At 32.2% G+C, this 23,406-nt stretch overlaps 2 protein-coding genes and 1 long non-coding RNA gene across 9 annotated transcripts; 1 reads left to right on the plus strand and 2 right to left on the minus strand.

Moving 5' to 3' along the window:
* Positions 1-111: 111 nt before the first annotated feature.
* pyd (zonula occludens-like protein polychaetoid) lies at positions 112-13,478 on the minus strand. 7 transcript variants are annotated; one of them, XM_003705182.3, is made up of 18 exons: positions 10,460-10,841; positions 7,962-8,998; positions 7,094-7,263; positions 6,789-6,991; positions 6,273-6,704; positions 6,140-6,200; positions 5,910-6,060; positions 5,676-5,827; positions 5,308-5,602; positions 5,019-5,190; positions 4,728-4,953; positions 4,480-4,654; positions 2,596-2,805; positions 2,146-2,499; positions 1,844-2,079; positions 980-1,169; positions 461-873; positions 112-372 (listed from the first exon to the last, which is right to left on the minus strand). In XM_003705182.3, exons 2-18 carry the CDS (start codon positions 8,070-8,072, stop codon positions 369-371), a joined length of 3,555 nt encoding a protein of 1,184 aa, XP_003705230.2. In that variant the 5' UTR covers positions 8,073-8,998; positions 10,460-10,841; the 3' UTR covers positions 112-368. The 7 variants fall into 7 exon arrangements, with proteins under 7 accessions (XP_003705230.2, XP_012145142.1, XP_076392041.1 ...); XM_012289752.2 differs by lacking the exons at positions 7,962-8,998; positions 10,460-10,841 and adding an exon at positions 13,030-13,478; XM_076535926.1 differs by having other exon boundaries at positions 6,140-6,704; positions 10,503-10,842.
* On the plus strand, positions 10,991-15,895 carry LOC143265212 (uncharacterized). The gene is made up of 5 exons (XR_013039446.1): positions 10,991-11,436; positions 11,521-12,578; positions 12,747-12,826; positions 13,056-13,160; positions 13,477-15,895. It is a non-coding gene; the product is annotated as an uncharacterized LOC143265212 (long non-coding RNA).
* Positions 15,526-22,714, minus strand: Syngr (synaptogyrin). Its single transcript, XM_076535974.1, has 9 exons — positions 22,372-22,714; positions 21,787-22,156; positions 21,581-21,671; positions 21,162-21,393; positions 20,296-20,409; positions 19,032-19,258; positions 18,667-18,814; positions 18,229-18,466; positions 15,526-17,922 (listed from the first exon to the last, which is right to left on the minus strand). Exons 2-8 carry the CDS (start codon positions 21,938-21,940, stop codon positions 18,257-18,259), a joined length of 1,176 nt encoding a protein of 391 aa, XP_076392089.1. The 5' UTR covers positions 21,941-22,156; positions 22,372-22,714; the 3' UTR covers positions 15,526-17,922; positions 18,229-18,256.
* Between the last annotated feature and the right edge of the window lie 692 nt (positions 22,715-23,406).

Below are 23,406 nucleotides of genomic sequence, written 5' to 3' on the forward strand. Positions count from 1 at the left end.
TAATACTCGATTTATTTTAAGTAATATATCCTACTATTATATTAAAAGAAATAAGGAGGTTGGTTTATTTTATTAATGCGTTCATTTATTCAACAATTATTTCTGCAAAACTTTGTTATATATTTTTTTTATTAAAATTGTATATACAAAATCAGAGTGGAAAAACGAAACAAATTCAATGTTATAGTTCTTAACTAACTCTTTCTTGAGAATTGACATCCTTTCTGAAATTCTTATTGTTTATCACTAATCATTTCTATTACGATATTTAGATTTCTACAATGTCGAATGTCCATTTCAAGTTAATAAAATTAAAATCTTCCGTTGATTTTCTTTCTCATTATTTAATTACAAATCCCTTGCGCATGTTAACTGTAATAACGAGTACATTTTCTATTAATAAGCCATTATTAATCAACTTAATTAATTACTTTGACAATTACAAAAATTTGAATGTTACCTTGCACTGTAATGATGTACAGGTTTGCGATAAAGTTCAAAGGCACTTCCTCTTTGTTCCCTACTTCCAGCGAGATCTAGCCCACTCGGTTCTCGATTATGCCCTGGACTAGTTGGAAAACTTTGTGTAGGTCCACTGTGACCATTGTTTACAACAAATCCATTATGATTAACGTTGTTTCTATTATGCGAGAGACCAAGGCTCAACTGACTGGCACTATTACTATGACTATGAGTTGACATCGGTGGGCTACAATGTGCATGTGTATGACTCAGACTATGATTATGAGCAGGTGTTGAAAGATGGCTCAAATTATGGTGAGAATTTCCAAGATTTGAATCATGTCTATTTGGAGGTGGAATATTATAATAATACTGTCCACTGTTGCGTTGCGCGTTATTACTGCCTTCTACCTAAAAAGAATTTGCAAAATTCTTGTACTAATTTTGTTTATTCCAGTACCTAGGTATTTAAACTTACAATTATTTTCACATTCTTCAGTTATTAGTTGTTACTTACATGAGATGTAGCAATAGAATAACTTTTCGAATGTTGATGAGTATTATTCCCTTCATTTCCATTATTCTCTGATTGTGCTAAGTTTGCTTGGGGTGGTCTATAGTTTTTTGGTTTTGGAGGCGGTATGGGTTTGTATGATCCTCCAGGTTTATTTTGTGGAAGTGTGATTGATTTGTAATCGGTTGTGCGGCTACAATATATAAAGCAAAATATTCTAGCTTACAGGATCATAAGGGTATCAAATAATATTAAAAAGAAAACATAAAACTTGTTAACATTGTTGCTTTAAATAGGTACAAGCTACCTGTAAAATAATACTTAATGATGTAAATAAATAATGGAAAAAAATATAATACATAGAGAAAATGAATTCAATTACTAAATAAAATTCCTCTAAGGATAATTTTGCAGACAAAGAAAAATTTACAATGCAACAAAAAATTCAAACTAATGTATCACGGCTAGAAATATAAATTCTACAAGTTCTCCTCAACGGTCGAGGTTTTCGTGTTGTCAGTCTAAAAGAAAAATAAAAAAGGGAAAGAATAAAATGCTTAAGTTATTTAAAAAATTTGTAAAATATTCATGAAGTCTAATTTAGAAAATATCTTTCTTCAATTACAAAAATGATTTTGCATAGAAGTCTTCAAAAAATAGTTTCACAGTCAACGTATCTTCTAAATATTCAATTTTACGTTTTCTAAAGACATACGCTATACTGTGGACTCTTGCTATATGACATGCAGCGAGTTATTTCAAATTTAGTCATCTTTAAAATCAAGCTTAGTCATATAGCTAGAGTGCACTGTATTTGTATAATTAGAAACTAGTTTCCCATATAAAAATACTACAACAAATGCACACCTGTATTTGGCATAATCAGTACGTGGTTGCGAATCGTGGCTAGGGATCGGTTGTGCTGTCGATCTAGTAAATCTGTAAGGATCATGCGACCTGGCTGGTGCACCGCTACTTTTTAAATCGTCAGGTACATTTGGACCCAATCGACCAGTCGATGTATTTAAACCTGGTGCTCCATAACTAGCATTCCCGTTTGTGTTATTATAGGAATCATACGAAGACATGCTATCATAGCTTCCCTACAAAAATGAAACCAGCGTAGCATTCACTATCAATAAAAAGATTTGAAGGTATGTAATCCTTACGGCTTTTGGCTGAGCTCTTTCGAGCGATGACGTGGCATTAGCTTTATGTGGTGTCGCATTTATGTAATTTGCAACATCCAGAACCGAATCTGTTTTATTAAGCAATCGTTCCTGAGCAGATCTTCCAATTGTGTTTCTTTGTTGTTGCTGTTGTTGCTGATTAGTGGGTTTTGCGTTTCGATCCACTCGTGGAGGTAAATCAGGAGGACTGTGATGAGATGATCTTGGTTCGAACGAACCACCTAGATACTCGGGTGATCCTGACTGATTGCTAACTTGACCTGATAACGAGAATCCGTACTTTCCATCTCCCATTCCTCCCTGTGATCTCCTTTTTGGTTGTTCAAACGATTGCTGGAAAAATATATAAATATTTCAGACTTTCAGAATCGTGAAAACGTCTGTGTAGATAGACAGACACTGTTCTCTGCAATAATGTGGTAAAATTACCTGGTAAGTGGTTGAGTATGGTGGTGGTGCAGCGATATCGTCTTGTGTTGCAATACTTGGATCTGAGCTGCTTTTCAATCTAGAAGGTGCACCCAGAGCACCTGGTAAAGCTGGTGCCGGACTGAGTTCCAAGTCACTCTCCGGGGAGGAAGCATAGGAGAGGCGAGATGTCATCGGGAATAGGAAGTCATCCGAGAGTGCTTCTTCCGGCTATCATCGCAGGACACAGAGGACAACACATTACAGAGGTTTATGTTCTATTTAACTCTTTCAGATTTTCCTTACTTTCACTCATAATAAGATATTGAAGAAATACAAAATACATTATCATCAATAATTTTATAAAGTACTTGCAAATATTTTATAAATAAATAATTGTATCTGAAAGGGTTAAAATGTAAACGAAGAACAAATACTTGCCATTTGGTTAAGCTTAATTCTTAAAGTTAAGGTACTTTCAAGATTACAGGGCAGATATAAATTGAACTGATTTACAAAATGCTTCTAATGTTCCCAATTGAGGATATTTTTATGTACCTTGTTCATTTTTTATTTGGGAAAATTAAAAAATAAATGATTACTCAGCTTAGGAAAACCCGGATATGACAGCGAAAACATACAATACCAGCAAACATTCTGTTAGTTTTGCAAAAATAAAATGAAGGATGAATGATGAACAGAATCTTTATGAGATTAATTTGATTGAAAATTGTCGTCAAGTTTAGCGCATTATTTATTCAATGACATATTTTGAATTTATTCGCTTAAAAGTTAACGCATTCTCCACTCTGTTTTTGGACATTTCATAAAAATTTCTTATCAAAAGAAATTTTGTATGACGTTGCTTTTAACTTTCTAGAAAAACTGTATTATTTTGGGAGAATAATACATTAAATTCTGTCAACAGATGAAGTGAGAAACAAAAATGTGATTAATTTTATTGTTTAACGAAACCATAAATTAGAATCATACATTCCTCGTGATTTCCCCATTAATCTATTGCTAAAAAGAACGCTTTAAAACTTTATTTTAAAGTCATCTTTTTCATACATATAAAATTATAAAATTTTCTTCTTGGCCATACTGACTAGTATTTAAATACTTACAGGACATTAAACATATTATGCGATTATTTGCCTTATAATGTACAATAATATAAAGCTATGAAATAATGTAGCCATGCAAATTAAATTAATCAGTAAAGTATAAGGTGCCTTGAATATCTGAAGACACTACTGTAACAAAAGTTTAACATATTTAGTTCAATATACTAAAACATTGACTAATATTTGTTTTAACAAAAATTATCAGAAAGTATACAAGAATTAAACTTAAATAAAGAATTGAAAAAAGAAAAGTATTTTCATTTTACAAACTGATGCAAACTGGTTTAGCAATAAATGTAATTATTTGATAATCAAGACACCTGTTAGGAGAAGCGGGGATTTATATGTAGCCGAAAAATTGCTCACGGACAACGTCAGAAGCTAAAGACGGATAAGAAGGTAATGAAAACAATTTGTCCGTGTGATACGTGTCATTTTCGTTCACGTCATGATACACGATATCCTTTGAAATCGGCGGGGGTAGAGGAGGAGGAGGTAAATCACGAGGTTCGCCGGAAGAATGGCATGGCTCCCACGTCATTTGTCGACCATATGGCTATAATAAATTATTATAAAATAATTTCAGCGATGCAATCTCAATCCTTCCATTATCTTTGCGATACTTCAGTTTCCCCTAGTTTTTAAATCAAGTCTTGTTCAATTTGAAGAAAAGAAAAATAACTCCATCAAACTCGATTATTTTAATTATTGGATTTGACCCACTTCGGACAAAAATTCTAGTTACGCCAATATTTATAGACCTAAAGAATATGTTTACCTTGGTTTGACTCATCCAAAGTAATCCCTGCTGTTGTCGATCGATCAGCTCTCTTAGTTTTCGATACCAAGCTTCCGGTGTTGTCAGTGTAATCACTGCGCTGAAGATATGGCCCCAAATTTTATCTAGTTTCTGACATTGTTCCAGAAGTTTTTTACTACTTTTATGTGCCGATCTGGAGGAAAATTTATAATCCTTTTTATTTACTGAATTGTTCATTGTGCATTGTATTCGGTGAGTTTACTTACTTAGGAATTCCAGCACGCATTTCTTTAATAATTTGTTTCGTTTCAGCTTTTAGAAAAATAACTATAGGGTAGAATTGCGCGTAATTCAATCGATCCACCGCGTTTGGAGTAATATCTAATAAAGCGTGTTTCCCACGATCCATTACTTCCCTGATTGCGCTCAGTCGAATGATACCTGACGATTTCGTGTTTTTTCCAACGTTATCGTCCAGTTGGTTCTCCATTTCTGTGAAAACAAGAATTATTTTTAAGTTTAAATATTAAATATCTGCTAAAGGCTTATTTACTCACGCGGAGATGTAAATTTATCAGGAAAGTCTTTTAAAAGTTTTTCCCTGGCTAGATCCGCAACAGGTCCAAACAGCACGACGGGTCTAACAAAACCCGGATGTCGAAGAATTACTCTTTCGTAGGCTGGAAATTTGCTAACACTATCTGAAAACACTACATCGTCCCAGTGATCCTAGAAAACAAAAATAGTAATAATTGTCTATAATATAATCTTGGGAAATCGGAAACTGGAGAATTGAGGCCTAATCCTGGTTCCAATTTAATCAGGCTAATGAAAGAAGAAACTTACTCTGCCGAGAGATTTCGAACGCCTGTGACTGCTTCTTCTTCTCCTAAAGAAGCTACCCCTGCTTTCACTGGCACTCATTTCCTTCTTCGTAGCATTGAATTGTGCTGTAGCTAGTTCTTCAGCTCGAGCTTTATTCGGTATAATCCCTTTCTGTACTTCCTGATTGTTCCTACCAATACGGAAGACTTGCCACGAACCAACAACTCCATTGTGCAGCGTATCCACTACATGAAAAACGTCTCCGCTACGGAAACTCATTTCACCTTTTTGAGGTTGCTCATAATGAAAGTGTGTTCTGTAATATTGAACGGACACAAGTTAAAAACAGGAGTCGCATAACATTTATATTTACTTTATGATCCACTTACTTTACGTGAAAAGAATCGCCCTTCCCAGACGCTACTACTTGATCGTACTCTTGTCGTCGATGTTGAACGATCAAGTCTATTTGTTCTTGTAGGCTGAGCAAGAAAAGGACAGCTTCTTCCCTTGTTACTCCTTTCATATCCATATCATTGATCTGCAATTGTTTGATACGTGTACATGATATGCATCAAAATCGGAGTGTTCATTTATTTTAAAGAGAATACAATAATCGTTACCTTCAAAATTTTATCTCCAGGTTGTAAACCCTGAAGAGAGGCTGGACTTCCTGCTTGAACAGCTGTTACAAAAACACCGGTTTCATTTCCGCCACTTAAACGAACACCTACTGAGCCTTCTTTTTGGAAGGTAATAAACCGAGGATCTGGCCTAGAATAATTAACAAACTTTTTCATTTTTTCCATTACCTTCAGTGAGAACAGAAAGTATATTATAAAGTATATCATACATTGGAAGTTTGTTCCTAGATAAATCATCATCATACAGTTGCCTTCTTGTGCTATAATAATCTGTAAAAATTGGTACTTTTATAGATACAACACCATAATAAACTTTAAGATATTTGTTATGTATGATCATACCCTCTGGTCTAGGAGGTGGTGGTCTTGGAGGATCCACAGTAGGAGTAGCAGGAAGATCCAACTGACTAAGAGAAACATCCATTAATGGTCCTCTAGCTCGACCCCTAGGAACAAGATTACTCTTGTCTTCTATGGGTTGCCTTGTTGGCGGTGGAACATACAAATTTTGACTACTGTAACTGGTTGTCCCAGAAAGATACTCCCCAGTCTCACTTTTAGCTTGCTGTTGAACGTGACAGCAGGAATTATCTCGAGTTACTACAATTGACAGTCTATCTTTACACTGATCCATTAATTTCTTAGCTTCTTTCAAACTCATGTTATCTGTAGCTACACTGCCAATTCGAGTTAAAACATCCCCAGGCTTTACTCCTGTATTCTCGCGAGTTACTTCTTTCACATACAGACGGCAACCAAGAACAATTCCAAAATCTAGAACCAGAATAAAAAACGTTATAAGAATTGTATCTAGTAAATGGAAGTAACTCAAAGAGAACAGAAAAAAATATAGCTCACCATCCTTCTTATTGTTTCTTGTAAGTGTCAATCGATGACTCTGAAGAGTAGAGTTTCCCAGAGTATTAGAAGAATTTGACAAAGCTCTACGTTTCACAACCAATAAGACTGTTGATCCTGAATCTCTAAGAACACGAATTGCTGCCCCATAATCAGCACCTTCCAATGATATTCCATTTGCAGATATTATACGATCATTTACTCTAAAATAAATTTAATAATTGTGTTTAGTAATTGAATAAATTATTCTCTGATTTATAAAATCATTGTTTTATGTCTATAATTATTCTATTAAATTTTCTTACTGCAATTTTCCTTCAGCTGGACCAGCCTTTAGAACATCAGAAATTGCAATGGCAGGATCACCATTGGTAAAATGGGGATTATCACGACCTCCAGAAACAGCAATCCCAAATCCATAACCAGGAACTCGGGTAACAGTAACATGATGGACCTCCCATCCTCTGTCCCCATTCTAAAGAATTGTTACATAAAAATAAGTTTTTAAACTTGGTTACAATTTGTGTATATATTCAATTTAGTTTTGCATTTCGGTCTTGTATTGTAAATGAAATCCCATTTCTAGACAGCAAGGTTAATATTAAATAAATGCATATACTAATCAAAATTTAATTAACAATCACACTAATATTCACCTCATGATAGTATGACTTATACATTGATGAAGAACTCTGTTTCTTATAAAGTTCCAATGAACTCATTCCTTTGCCAATAGATAAGAATGTGAGAAAACAAGCGAAACACTAATTGGATGAAAATTCTAAGGGTTCTCTTTAACAGGATTCTTATTCTACTTAACAAATACTTAACTTTACTCTAATCGTGAACCACATTTTATTGCAGATTGACTGTTAAATATTAAATCTAGTAAATAACGATTGTATTAGACATCAGTTTTTATTATAAAATTTGCTTTATCAGTTTATCATTTAAAGTATAGAGCATGGGACTTCTCCCAAAATTTGTTGCTTTCATAGAAATAAATGTTTAACATTTTAATATAGAGTTATAACTATATAATGCTAAAATACTAGGAAGTATAAATTAAGACAAAACTCAGTATTTATCTTTTAAAAGCAATAATGCCAGTAATATAAGATAAGGATAACATTTCAATGAATCATTTATTTCTGCAAAATGTATAATTCGCACCTGTATATCAGTTCCGCCGGAAGTATTGTGAAGAATACCGTGAGTCGTCGAAGACGAATTCGGGGGATTTCCCGAATTCCCGACACTCACATTGTTATCGTTTCTATCCATTTCGGAAAACTTCGTTTCGAAAATCCGACGTTTTCCTTTTTAACACGTCTGATGAAGCATTTTCTATCGATATCTTTTCTTCTTTTCATCTATATTTTTCTTGTTCACAAAATACCCATTTTTGGCAAATTTTGTAACAATAAATTCTCATTTTCTTTCTCAAGTATTTGTCTTACCAATTGAAAAGGGAAAATGTACTGCAATTGCGAATCTATTAGAAAAATAAAATAGGCAAACGTTCTGGCGAAGTTTTCCGGCGCACAGGCGTAGCAAGCATCGGCGTAGGAGCTAGCAATCCCACATGCATCCTAGATACATCCAACAATTATTTTCTTTTTTTTTTTGTTCAATCCTACGATACTTTGTACTCTAATGGTAAGCGGTACTACGATATTTTATTCCGGGGGATCGCACGACCTCATTTCTAACGAAAGAGTTTTCCCAATCGCGTTGCGTTCCGCGCGATGAGCTGGCGTTCAACATGCGGACAATTCAAAGCAACGCACAGTTATGGAATTTCATTTTCCTTTCGAGTGCTCAGACCTTCACTTTCTTCATCGTTCTAATTCCATATTTTACGCACGGAGTTTCTTCATTGATCTTGAACGTTTCATCTAATTACTATTGCATTAATTTCGATTTCCTTTCTCTTTCCTTCATTCGCTTCAATCTTTTATTACAGTTCAGCGACTGACTTCCTTCTATGGAATTGTGCGTATTTAATAAACGTTACTACTTACATTTCCAAACGAATGTTTCATTTTTCAATGAAAAAAACAAGAAACAAAGTTTGTATTGTTGAGTAGAATTTTTATTACGAAATTGAAAACTTCTTTCCTGAACTACTTATTTAGCCTTTTTGCACCTTGCTGACTGCACCAATTCTGAGTCTATCACCGGTGTCCATTATCTTCTATCATAAACAACTGAAAATTTATAAAATCGTACGTAAAACGAGAGGACACGTTTCGAAAAATTATTTTAGAATGTGTACTAAGAAGAAGTTTATACAATATATTTGAACAAGTCATTTTTAAATTTATACTGATTCTCGTTTCCAACTCGATCTTCGGAAACATTAACCCCGGAAGGAAACTTGTAACACGCATACTAATTTTGGTAATTACGTATAATAAAGTCCAGCAGATCTCACTGAATAAATTCGACCTAACACAATATACTTTATAACTTAGCTCGTTTAATATAGATACTCTAACCTCATCTGATTTAATCCAACCTAACCTGAATAGGTCTAACTCAACCTGTAATTTCAGTAAATCTACTCTAATCTAATACAAATGTACTTAATCCATCTTATCGTCTATATAACCCAATATATCAATTAAATAAATGCAATTAATCTAACCTAATCTGGCCTATCTTAATTTAATATGAATAATCTAACCTACTATCTTAACTCAATGTTCATTGATCTAATCCAATATGAGCCTACTGCAAGTTAACCTTAAGCTAAGGGGTGGATTTGAATCCTACCTTTATAAATTCCTCTCCCCCACTCCTGGTCTTTCTAGGGTTATTTCGGATAAACGGGAAAAAAATTTGAATAGATGTTGACCTCTAATTTAAAAAAATTATCATAATTTTTATCCTTCTTTCCATTATCTCAACTATACAAAGATGAGAATTTTAATTTGATTGACTTCATCAGATTTTAAAAGTTGTTTTCAATTTAAGGATACTCGGCGTGCTACTTGTTGCTTGGAAAACAGTCAGGTTGCATGTTTCCATGCTTTTATATTCGATCTTCCATTTTCCAAACCTGATCTGGATCTACACATACAGATCTATATACAGATCTACAAAGGGACAAGTTGAATCATTGTACATACATATACATACACTTGTGCATTCTCAACAAGTGGGAAATTATGGGGGGAAGAAAGAGATCTGGCTGCACACGAAAAATCACTATCATGTTGTCAGCAGAGAACGAATTCCAATCATCCGAGTCACCCTCGACCAATGGAAAGAAGGACTATGAGAACTTTTAAAAAAGCAAAGTATTGTAACTTCCGCATCCTTCAACGGAATGCTTTTACCATAGATTCCCCTCGGCCAATAGTTTCACACAGGTATGAAAACTTATTTCAATAGGAATTAAAATATTCTGCGATCGTTCACGTTGAAAAATTCCATTATAAATACTAGCACGACCTATTGTACGAAATTCCTTAGCTAACGTTTCACAAATCGAGCCAAAAATGGAACTTTATATTTAGTTTCCTAAGTATGGGGAAACAAAAAAATTCAAATGAAAAAGAAAGAAATTATCCACGACGTAAAAATGTATCAAACTTGAATATCCTTCTTCGAAGAAAAATAAATTATGACGTTTAGCGTTGTAAAATATGTAAAAAATTCCTCACGATTATGGTGGATCGGATTTTCATCTGTGCCCGTAAGACGTACAGTGTTTACAGTAGAAAATTCTTAATCCACGTATCGGCATTCCAAACAGCACTAGCATAACTTTTTAACATCCACCAATATTCCACGTATAATCCTCACTGAAAAACTTTGCGTGTACAGTTTGTTTCACATAATTGAGAGATCACGACAAGAGACACTGGGAAAGTCGTGCGAATAAAAGGCAGACTGTACGCGTCGGAAAATTCTTGTTCGTAGGATTCGAGCGTGGCTTGGCTACAGCAAGCGGCAGGTCGACGCAAATCGGATGAGAAACGGGCTTGGCGGCTACGAGGAAGAGTACAGAGCTTGCTCGAGTGAACGCGTCGTGAAGAAGTTGGAAGTGGTGGGGAATCAGGACCTGCGCCAGGGGACCGGGGAATGGTGGGGGAGCGTAAAACATGCGCGTGCCTGCACACCGGTTTTTGGCTTCCCTAGTGATGGGCCCGATCTCCAGGGATGAAGATCGTCATTGTATATGTATAGTATGTATTTGCTATTTATTCCATACTTTTCATATTCAGTAATGCACGGAACACCAACAGTTACTCGTCGATTTCAATCAATCAATTTTTGTAACTCCATACCATGTGATACTAGGATTATTTTATGGGGCGGTCCTGGTACCTAGCCTTACCAATAGTGCGATCCCTTTTTTACGCATAATCAAATAACCTTTGAAAATAACCTTGGGAATTTGTAGCTTCGAAAGTGTCGAAAATGTGTGAAGAATCTTATGTCTTACCTCAAACTACATAGGGAGGATTCGTATTTATTTTAGTAAGTTGGGGGAAGAGATAGGCACATCCCAGGACCTATACAGGTATACTAATGGATGAATGATAAAAATAACGGTATGTTTCATTTGTGCCCGGTAGCCCTTTAAACCGTTCACTACTGTGAGCGATTGTAATCGCTTGACATGAAAACGTAACAGGTACATTTAATTTATTCTTGCGGATTTATTTTGTCTGAATTTTTTACTAGATTTATTATTAACATAAAATCACTTTGAATATAGATAATGAACTCTTATGATATTCATGAAATGTATAGAAATAAATTATTAATTTTTTGTCGTATAAAATAATTACATCGAAGTTGCATCTGAATTCGACACACGTGTTCGTAAATCACTGAATGCACGTATTATCACTAGTCTAGTACGAGATGCTGAAAGTAGCAAAACAGGCGTATATATATAGAATAAATAGTATGACCAGTAAAACCTGATTTTAATCAGTTTTATTTTATTTGTTTGTTTATATATGCTCTCTTATTGCTCATATTATAACCTTGAGAGCGTGATGCTAGATTAAGTTATTCGACCAAATTTTGTATAATTGTATTGATAAATTAATAAATTATAATGATACAAGGAAAAGTATTTTTAATTTTCAATTCTACTGTCTTTGTTTATATTGCGTCAAATATTTTATGCTACCTGTGAATCCCATGGTAAATTAGAATAGGGAACACAAAAGACTGATACCTGAGCCAAAGCGACACATTCCAGCTGCTCGCAAGGTGTGTCATATTCCAGTTAAATTGACGCTTTTCTTTGTATGAGTTTTCAGCGATAGCTTTAAGTTACGAACCGATTTAAAACAATATTTTTTCAAAACTTTTATTTACAACTATAATCATGTTTGATAATCATTATATTTTAAATAAATATGCGTTAAACAATTGTATTTAAAATAAAATTTTTATTTTATTACTATTTGAAGTATACTTTTGTTTTGTTATGAACTTTTACAAAATATTTGAATTTGTATAAATTTGGGTTATTATATCGATATCAATAAGTAATAAATAATCAATCTTGATCTTTTGAATCTCTTGTTTCGAAATACGGAACAACGCCATCTAGTGGAATGTGCTCGAAGCTGTTACTCCAGTATCAGGATAGTATAACACTCGTAGAGTTATTAGACGAAAATAAAATATGCGCCAAGAACGATCATAATACCCCTGCTTCAAAATGACAACGCATTGAGTAAATCAAAACTGATTTATTTACACCTTTTCTACAGATAATTTGTATACTTTCAATATCTATTCTAAAAAATCACGATTGTAAGTAAAATGTGTTCACGTTATTTATTTGACAACTAATTGGTTAAGTATTTGTAACTGTAGTCCTAGTTTAACAATCATATTAAATAATGTTTATTATTGGTACCTTATTGAAAATTTTGTACGATTATTCATTACAAAGTAGTTTAAATAATTAATTGATTTTAGATTGTTTCTGAAAAGAGTCACCGCAAAATGTTCACCGTACGAGCGTAGCTAATCAAAGGGGCGGCATTTTGATTAATTAGGTATAATCAAATTTATTTTTATAACATGATAAATTCCAAAATAATGTAGATATACAAGGTATTGTATTATTACACATTGTACTGCTTCGCGTTATATCACCAAGTAGCCACATGTTATATTATTATGTGCTATATATATAACCTTGCATATGACGTATAACCTTGTATTGTATCAAGGTCCCATAAAGAAATGCATTACTTACCCTGTGTTTTCTTTTATGACTTCTAGGTTGATTTCCGGCCAGAAGAAAACTGTCTTGAGGCACATAATGTTTTCTTCTCGATGAATTCTTCTTCAAATCGTGTCTCTTTTTTTTCTTCTTGCCGTTACGAAGTAATTTATCGAATATTTTCATTTTATTACTTTCAATTCTCTTTGCTTTTTAATTAATAAAATCAACGATCGTAATTGTTGCAATTAACTATAAAATGATAAATATTTATGCCAACTACGAAAGAAATTATATTAATTCACAATTATTATTTATATTCTTGAAACGTTTATTATTACAATGTAAAATCAATTGAATGCAAACGAACACCATACGTTTTCAAACACTATCGCGCAATTTGCGTATTCTAAAAAACATAATTTCTTTCTGTAATTAAAAATAAAAAGAATTCTTATATAAACAATATCTTCATGTCAGTTATAGTTCACTGTTCACCGTTAAGATAATCGTTGTCATCACGAAGGATGTCTGTCACAAGAAAAATTTAATTTTATGCGGAAGTGTATCGAGCACAAAACACACCCAACGCTAATGCACCAAAGAATGATGAAAAATGAAGACACGATACCGATTTGAAATGTGGGCGGCTTCGTAACACGGCTTATCATAGCGGGTGTTGCTGATACCGGATGAGCCGATGGAATCTTTGTAATTCTACGTTGCCTTTGGACGAACGATCGATCTGTCGACCAAATGAAGCCCCAGAATCACATTCTGGCTTCGTATTCTTCGATTTACTCACACATTTTCCTTCACCGTGAACATTTTAATTTCAACGCAAAATAATTCCTCTGTCAACCTATAGTAGGGGGTTGAAGAATGTAGAATTTATTTAAAATTTGGAAAACTGTATAATTATTGCAACTTTAGTTTAAAAATAATTGATGCTATAGTAAATTTAGAGATTTAGAACTTTTATAGACATTGTTATAGACATTTAGAACTTTTTATATTATCAATTTCTACAATTTTTATATACTTACCAATATAACAGGATTGTATAGTAGTGTTTTGTCCTGGGCTCTATTTAAATTTTCAATATGGGAATTCAACGATTACCTATGGCTAATTAGGCGCTAAAAATTTATTAAATAAAATTATTCTTGTCAATGATACAAATTCTAATATTACAACGAATTTAGAAAATAGCGCAAAAAATATTATTTTTAAATGCAAGGAAAAACAGCGAGAAGTGACTTCTACTTTAAAAAAGTAATATTTGTAAATAATATAAAAATTGTAATTAAATCAAGCAATAATATTTTAAGTCTTCTCGTTGATTTTCACGGTATTTGTTGAACTACAAATGATTGAAATAAAAGGGTAAGGACAAAATGATGTAATTTATGCTTCGTTCAGGAATTCTTTTTTTTTTTGCCTTAAGCGTAAACGCAGTTTCATTTTGGTTCAAGAACGTGGCAATTTGACCATAGTTACAGAGTGAATGAATCGAAGCTATCATATTATTAATTTCTGACTATCATTCGATCGTTCGACTCGAATAAAAATAATTACATACATCTTCATCTATAGTTAATTACATGATTATACTTCTGTCTAAACACTCAGATCTTTACTGCTTCAAATGCAAATATAGCTACGATATATACGAGATGTCTCACAAGTTTTTAAAATTATTAGTATTTAAGACCAATATTAATTACATAAAGATAAAGAAATTTTTCTTCAATTAATTTGTAAAAACAGAAGGAATAGTTTACAAAAATTTTTTTCTCTTTGATATAATGAGACACCTGGTATAATCACAACGATACAACAACTATTTAATTATCGATATCATTTTTAATAAATATGTACACTGTAATCTCGCTATATGGCCCTCAGTGGAACGTCGAACGATTTTCCTTCACAAGGACTTCACGTATGCTAGTGACAAATTTAGAAATATAAAAGTGTTCAAATTTTAAAAGTTATTATTTTAGAAAATTTCAAAATGACGAGATACAGAATTTGTAGGCTACAGAATGAGACGAAGCTTTGGTAATCTGCATAGAAGGAATATCGTTTATATGGCAATTTCAAAATTTCTTCAGGACCAATTAGCAAGATTCCATTGTACTTTCTTCCCCCGCAGCAAGAATAGTGTTCACATTGTGAAGTAGTAAATAATTGTCGTTAGAAAAAGTAAAGTTTAGGTAAAAATTCAGTGTGAAGAAAATTTTGAACTTTTTTGACAAAAATATTCTTTGTACAGGAATATCTTTTCCCCTCTTTAGGGGAGATTATCCAAAACAATGACAACACTATGTCATTCATTTCATAATGAAAATGAACAAAAATGATTATAAAATATACTAGAAATTTTTTCAAATTATTTACTAATTTTTTTTTTTAATTATGTTTGTCATAGTTTTGTCATCTGAATGGAACATGGACATTAAGAATCACCAATTCGAGTAACTACTCAAGAAAACATTAATGCTTTGAAAGAACAAAAAGTGGAAATGATCATAAAAACAAATTTTTATTTGTTGCTCTAAATAGCTAATTAAATTCGCCATCACAATGAGGCAGTATGCTTAGCACGAGACAAAGAATATTCATGCAATTAATCGCAAAATTTGTAGAAGTTCTTCTTCAACGTCGCTCCAATATTATTCGATTGGTCGTGAATATTTCTGATACAAAAACTCAACAGTTTAAGTTGAATAAAAATGGATTGTACAAATCATCTATCATTAAGAAGTACACGATCGGTATAGAATTATTTGTACAATAACTAAACAATAAAGACGTACGGGTACATCCGCACATCTCTATTAGATGGTATTTTATGCTGGAGCAATAAAAAATTGATACAATGAAACAAAAAAAAGACTTTATAAATACTTATTCAATCATCTTACGCGTTTTGTTCTACAACTGCTTCAGAAACACAATAGTATCAAGTACACTGAGAAAGTGGGTGGAAAAGAAGATGGTTCAATATCTTATCTGGTTCCTTATGTACATATAAAATAATATTTGAAAAGGAAAGGTTGCAAAAGAAAATGTTATATCTGTTGTTTACCGAGTATATATACTTCTTTGTTTCGTCCCTTGTAATATTTAATTAAGTTTACCAATTGTACATTCTTAAAATTGCTTGAACCATTGCTTTCCCAATTTCTCAATTATATCCTTAATTGTATTGGTACAATGAAATAATCACATCGTTTACAACGTAATAATCTCATCAATGAATTTTAATAAATAAACTACGACTATTACGTTCTTTTCTTCTGAGATCGCACAAAATTATCACCGATTGAAATACACGTGACTATCGGTTGTTTTATAAAAAAGCATAGTTGCAATTCGTTGGTGCGTTAACGCATCGACTACCATTGTTAAAATGGAGAATTTTTCTATTTTAAACTTATACATATAACTAATATAAAATATATAAAAATGAAATTTCTTACAATTCATAGACTATAATCAATATTTTTATAATAATGATTTTTACGTTTTTCTGCAAAGATATTAAAGTTTTTTACAATATTGAATTAATATTAAAAATTTGTTCTTTTAGTTTGTCAATTATTAAACTAAGCTTAGTAGTCAACGCGTTAACGAATAACAACATATCGCAAATTAAAGAGCCTCTATACAATAAGTTAGAATGGAGATGATGTAATGTACTCGACAGTCGCCAACGAAATCTCAAATTTTCGATAGATCTTGTTACAGCGTTAGTACAGTCGCATCCGCGATTCTCTATGAACACGTTTATATCAACACGGTAAAATATATGTGCATGTAACTACTTAAGAATTATTACAGAGCCGCTATCTTTTATCTGTTTACAATTACATATATGTATATATGTAATATGTATACATATATATGTGTACATACACACAGTGTTCTGAAAACGGCGATACAAATGAAAAATATAGAATTCCTTGCTTGACATGGAACAAACTACGGAAAGAATAATTTTTCACACTCGGTTATCTTTCTACTAAATGCCAATTGCAGCTGTGCGTTCGTGAGACGTTAACCTGTTAACTAGTTAACATTTTGGCGAGTAAAGAATCACTTATCCCCTCTGAACCTGTATTAACAATCCCTGTTCTTCTGGTATAGGCGTGGGGATAAAACTGAAAACCAGAGATTTCTGGCGAAGTAATGTAACTCGCTTATCTCAGTTAACGGATTGAATGTTAATGCATGATAGGATGGCGAAGCTGCGTTTGCTTTCAATTTGGATCGTAACTTATCCGGGAAAACTGAAACTTACATCTCAGAGAAAATTACCCTTTTTGTCTAGATTACATTGCTTTCGCTGGCGCAAAATCTTACATTTCTCGCTTGTACAGCACTATTTTCGGCACACCTGAATATATATATATATATTTATATTTCATATATAATTTTGTAGAGTGCCCATTAATCTGTCTACCGTTTTCTTACACTTTTTTATCTTCTTGATCTCGCTTTATATGTGTATTCAAGGGTGATTAACCCATTTTTTTTTCTTTTTCTTTTTTCTTCGTCGCTTACGCCACTTGACCTTAGGCGTAAGACTTACAAGTGGTCAACAATAAGAAGCACAGTTTTAACAAGTAACGTTTTGTTGTTTTTGCTTGTACACATTCATTCATTGTTTTCTGTTTTCTTTCATACGTGTACACACGCACACACACGCACACAGATACACATGGACATTCTCCCTTTCTCTCCTCCTTATCTTCTGCTCGCCTGCTTCTTTGTTTCCCTCGTTTGCTCGCCTTCTTGTCCCTTTTCAATCACTAGTTACCATACTATGAAAATTTACTCTATCGACATTGCTCGATGATCGAAGATTACCTCGTAGAGCTTCTGTCTTGTTTTCCTATTAATTTTCTTGCGTTGTGTCTGAAAGCAAAGGTGACACAAGATATTATATTCTACATGCTGTTAATTATATTTGTTATTTGCACTATTAACTTTATGTGATTCACCTACTTAGAATGTAAATTTAAGGAAAACATTTACTTTAGAACGTTTGTTTTTGTTACAACTTTCTGAATCTAATAATATCCATGAGAAACCCGCAGATTTCTAGAATCCTATATATAATCTTATATTCTTATAACTCTAGGATCCTAATTCAAGTTTTATTGTAATGTGCAAATCAATGATGGCTTTTATGCGCTACATTCGAGATAGATTTTATTTTACCGATAGCGTTAGATTATGTGTGAGAGGGTTAGTAAGTCGGGGCTCGGAAATCAGGCATCCGCTGCTGTTGTTGCTGTTGCTGTTGTTGCCCAAAAGGTGGCTCCTGATAGCCTGTATCAGTTGCATCAGGATAGCTTGTATATCCTGTTCCACCTACTGGATCTGCTTCATAACTTGGCGCAAAAGCGGCGTCAGTTCCTTGTTTGAATCTTTGGAAGGCGAACCAGGCGCAGCCAGCCTGTTAAACATTGAAAACAACGTGTTTTCATTTGCTATGATGTGAAGGGACAAGTTATTCTTCCTAAATTGATGAAAGTGAAATATTTTGTTTAATTTTTCAAAAAAAATTTCTAACTTTTATTTGTCATAAATATTCCATAAAATATAAATTTAGTTAACTTGAAAGATTCGTGGAATAATAATGTTTATTTACTGTACCCAAGTAAAAATGGAGAAGAAGGAGAAAGCGATGGCACTTTGGACATTTTTTACTCCATAATTACCCTCCGGTGTTTTCGAATTATTCCAGGCATTAGTTAAATAACAAAATCCAACAAAGTAGAGGAATGCCCAAAAGCCTGAAAATCTAAAAATAAAATTTCGATATTTTAACTGTTTCTAATAATTTACACTATATCTTCAAAATTTAAATTAAAAATAATATTATTCTACACATTTGAAAAAACATCTTTTAATTTTGAAAGTTTTGAAAAATAATTAAATTATCATTGTTATAAATTATTTGTATTTCTGTCACCATATTGAAAATAGTGATAGATGTTATAGTAAAATAATAGATGTACCCTAAATCAAGAAGAACAAAATGTTTTCTGGTTTTCACAGAGGACATCTGCTCAAAGAGATATTCCCCGGCAAGGAATCCGATGCTTGCAAGAAATGCAAGAACTCCAATTCCTATTCCATAATTGCAAGCATTGTGGTCCTCGTTGTAGAGACACACCTCTTTTCCGTCTGTTCTTGTTATATATCCCTTGTTGCTTATGCATCCGAACACAATTATCGCGAACAGCTATAATGTTAAATAATTTTTTGTTTATTTTATCTATAGAAATTAAACAATATGTGTTTTATATAATGTTTATTAATGATAATAATTGTATGATCATTTCCTGCCATAAAATATTAAATTATTAATAGAGTAGGCTATTAATCATTGACATAATTGATCTTAGTAAGGATTCATGAAAATGATATGTTAATACATAAATATGTATTTATCTTAACATAGTATGCTCAAAAATTCATGTGTCTGATTGATTTATTTCACTGGAAAAGTTGACAGAAAAGCACAGGGTCATATTTCTTGACATTTGTTAAAGATCTATCATCACCTACTTTGTCAAATTAATACAAAATTATTTGGGTCAGTTTTTGGTATATACAGTTTTAATCACTGTACCAAGCATGCCAATGATTATACTACTATCATTTATTGTTAATTAAAATTTTATAACTAAAATAATTTGTATCTTATTTTATTATCTTTATAACTCAATTTCTACGTTTTTTAAATATAAAATACAGATTTATTAGATAAATGTGACCCTTTAAAATGATTTCAGCTTAAGGTGCTAATAATGGTAGAGTTTACTTTAATTAAGATTTGATTTAAATTGCAATTAATTTTTTAAATTCGACTGTTCCAAAATGAATTTCAACGTTCCCTTGCAATTCATTCCCTTCAATTTGAATTTCTACGATTACGTTGAAAGCCGTGTAACGATCTAAAATGTAACAAAGTTTGTCCGATGACGATCAGAAGGTCTGCCTAAAAGAACTCACGGAATTAGTTTATAGTTTAGGATCGTTCGAAAGATGAGATAGAAAGTGTTAAAAAGATCAATAGGAAATTTTACAGGATCTCATATCATGGGATGTATTACAGGAATTTGCGAAAAATCAATAGAACCCCATCATGTCGGGTTGGTGGGGGCGGTTCACCCTTTAAAATCAATGCTTGTCACGTAAAATCGACGTATCCTTTAATTTCTAAAGACGTCATCGAGAATTAAAGTAACATATAAAACTTCCGAGGAAAGAACTTACCAGGCATACTGCTCTTAGAATGACTTGAGGCCTTTGTATGAAGGCAATAGGATCGAAAGGGGCTCCAGCCTTTCCTCCACCGTACGCTCCACCGTCCATCTTATTGCGACTGAGCTGAAATTTGAAAGCTCGTAGCTGATGTAAGCGCGCACGCGCTACGAGATACTTTTTTCACTCCCACCACTTCGCTTTTTGGGGTGGATCCTTCTACAGAGGCGCTTCAGCTGGAGGTAACGACGTTCACTCGATCAGGTCGAAGATGTTTCACGTGACTCGATTTCTACATCATTTATTTATTAAAAATCATTTCTACAAGTTACAATTGTAAAGATTATATGAATAAAGAGCTTGAATGAAGAACCAAACGTTATTAAAAAAGAAGGAAAATTTATTGTTATTTCATTTACAACTTATTTAGCTAAGATTAGAAAAACTAATGTTAATTAGTAGCAAATGTTTTTAATACTATTTGGTGTGCTAATTATTTACACAACATAAATAAAACAAATATAAAAAAGCTACAATTTTCCGATTTGATATTAGTTTTGTAAATAACAGAAGATGATTTACTTATTCATAATGTTTGTATTCTGCTTACATCAAGGTACACGACTCAAATATATCTTCAATAATACAAGTGTTACCACCCCTAATCCACTAATCAAAACACAAATCCGGCGACTATTACCGCGATTTGATTTTACTTGTGACTGCTAAAAATAATTCAAATTTGAATGTTATTATATGCAATACAAAATTTATATTTTACTGTAAACAGTATAAACTAAATAATTAGATTTTTGAGTGCATAAATAAAATATACTGAATTATGATATATATTACAATACTTATTTATGAAAACATACCAATAGAATTAATTTTTCAAGATTAGAAAGATTGCTTTGTGCTTCTTCTACTTCTGCCAATGTTGCACTAACAGATATAGGCAGTGCTTCAGAAGCACTCAAACACTTATTAGGATCAATAAAAATGTTAATTCTTTCTTTCGTGAGCCTTAATCTACAATATGCCACAAATGCCTGTATCAAAGATAATTGATGTTCTCCATGTTTAATTATTTCAAGAAAATGCTGAAGCCTAGAACATAATGTAGCATATTTTAATAATTTATTTTCAAATTAATTACAAGGAATATGAATTTTTATTTTACTCTTTAATTTCTTGAAATAATAAATTCATGTGTGAAATATAGAAACAAATTAAAATACTTGCACTAATTGAGACTGTTTATAAATATGCTAATAAAACAATTTTCTATTTCTACCTGTCTTCAACATTTGTTTGCGTAATTCTAGACCTTCTTTTTTTCACATTTAAAGCTTTTCTTATTTCTTCAGCCTTTTGAGAATCAACACCTGTATTAAGATCCTTTAGATTAGACACATGACATGAACATTGATTTATGCTGTTAATAAAATATATAGATAATAGTATTTGTAAAAAATAACACTCAAAACGTTATCAATATACCTAATAATATCAGTTCTTGAGTACTAAGCTCGTGCAATATATCAGTTGATATATTTCTTTTCCTAAATTCTGGTATTAATTCAGGTATACCCAGACCACGTAATAGGGTGGCTGTTTGTTTATTGAAACTAAAGGAATCATAATAACTATCCATTGTATCAAGTAATATTAAAAATAGACAAGTCAAACCACTAATTTTGTATTTGTTAAATCTGCTGATTGAAATTTGATAATTAAATTATCATATAATATTTCAATTTCAGTATTTTATTTGCACTTTAATTATATTATTTATTACATCCTTCCCCTAAATTTTATGACAATTCCTTTGTTTCTTGGTACAATTGTTTGTTACACAATAAATGGTATTCTGGAATTTATAAAAAATTTGTATTATTTGTTATTATAAAATATTTATAGTAGTAGTGTTTAGCATGTTAGTAACTACAAGATGTATAAAGTTTACATATAAAAATATAGTCAGAAAATAAAAATCTTATATTATAATTGATTAAGTGACCAAATTTAATAAAATAATAACGATGCTATATACGGTTATTAAATGCAGATTGATGAAACACATACTTTACATATATAAGCAATAAGTTTTTCAGTGAATGTTTGAATGTTTTTAATTCTGTTTAAGCGTAATAAATCATTTATTGTAAGTTATTGATTTAACAGAAATATCAGTACATACATATACATCATTCATACCATAGAAATGAAGAGTATAAAAAGGTTAAGTTACAATTATAAGTAAATTTCACGAGAGAATGATGTTATTTTGCGCATCTCAACTGAGCGCGAAACATCCCTCTTTCTACTTGTGCTGTTTCACTATACTCGCTTTTAACCACATTGATCATGTATACGGTGGATGAATTATACGAATAATTGAGATGAAGACAGTGTACAAAGAGTACAAAATAAAAGATCACTGTATATAACACAGTTTCGTGTACGCTATACTGCGTTTGTGGATAACCCTTAGTTATGAAGTATACAAAGTACTAGTTAGGACTAGTCACGAAAGGGGAACCACAAATATGATGCCTTTCTATAATCTACTACTGTCTTTATGGTCATATACATGGTGGAGAAAAATAAACTAATGACGAACCGATGAAGGGGTAGTAATTATACATATAAGCAGAAAGAAATATTATATTGTTTCCATAAATTTATAACATATATGAATATAGAAAAAAGTACTTTGCTTGTCATTTGTTTATAACAATGAACAAGTATTAAAGATTATGGAATTTGTTGTCTACTAAGTATATAACTAGCATCGTAATAATCATAAAAGCGCATGCACGTTACCATAGATTACATAGAAATAAAGTATATACTTCAATGAAGAGGTTATACTAAATTCACGCAACGCCCCTAACTTTAGTAGATTTCTCACCATCCGATGTTTCCCGCCCCTATGTCACTCTTTTCACTCAACAGCCATGTACACGGTGGACAAAAATGTGCGAATAAAATGAAAAGATAATGCTACAGAAAATACACAAAATCAAAAATCACTAGGTATATATATTAGGTCTCATAAAATTCACAAAGAAGCATGCGCATTATACTTGGTTACAAAGTGTGCTCTAACCAATCAAG

Source organism: Megachile rotundata, chromosome 10 (assembly GCF_050947335.1).
Source record: "Megachile rotundata isolate GNS110a chromosome 10, iyMegRotu1, whole genome shotgun sequence".
In the NCBI taxonomy this organism is placed as follows: Eukaryota; Metazoa; Arthropoda; class Insecta; order Hymenoptera; family Megachilidae; genus Megachile; species Megachile rotundata.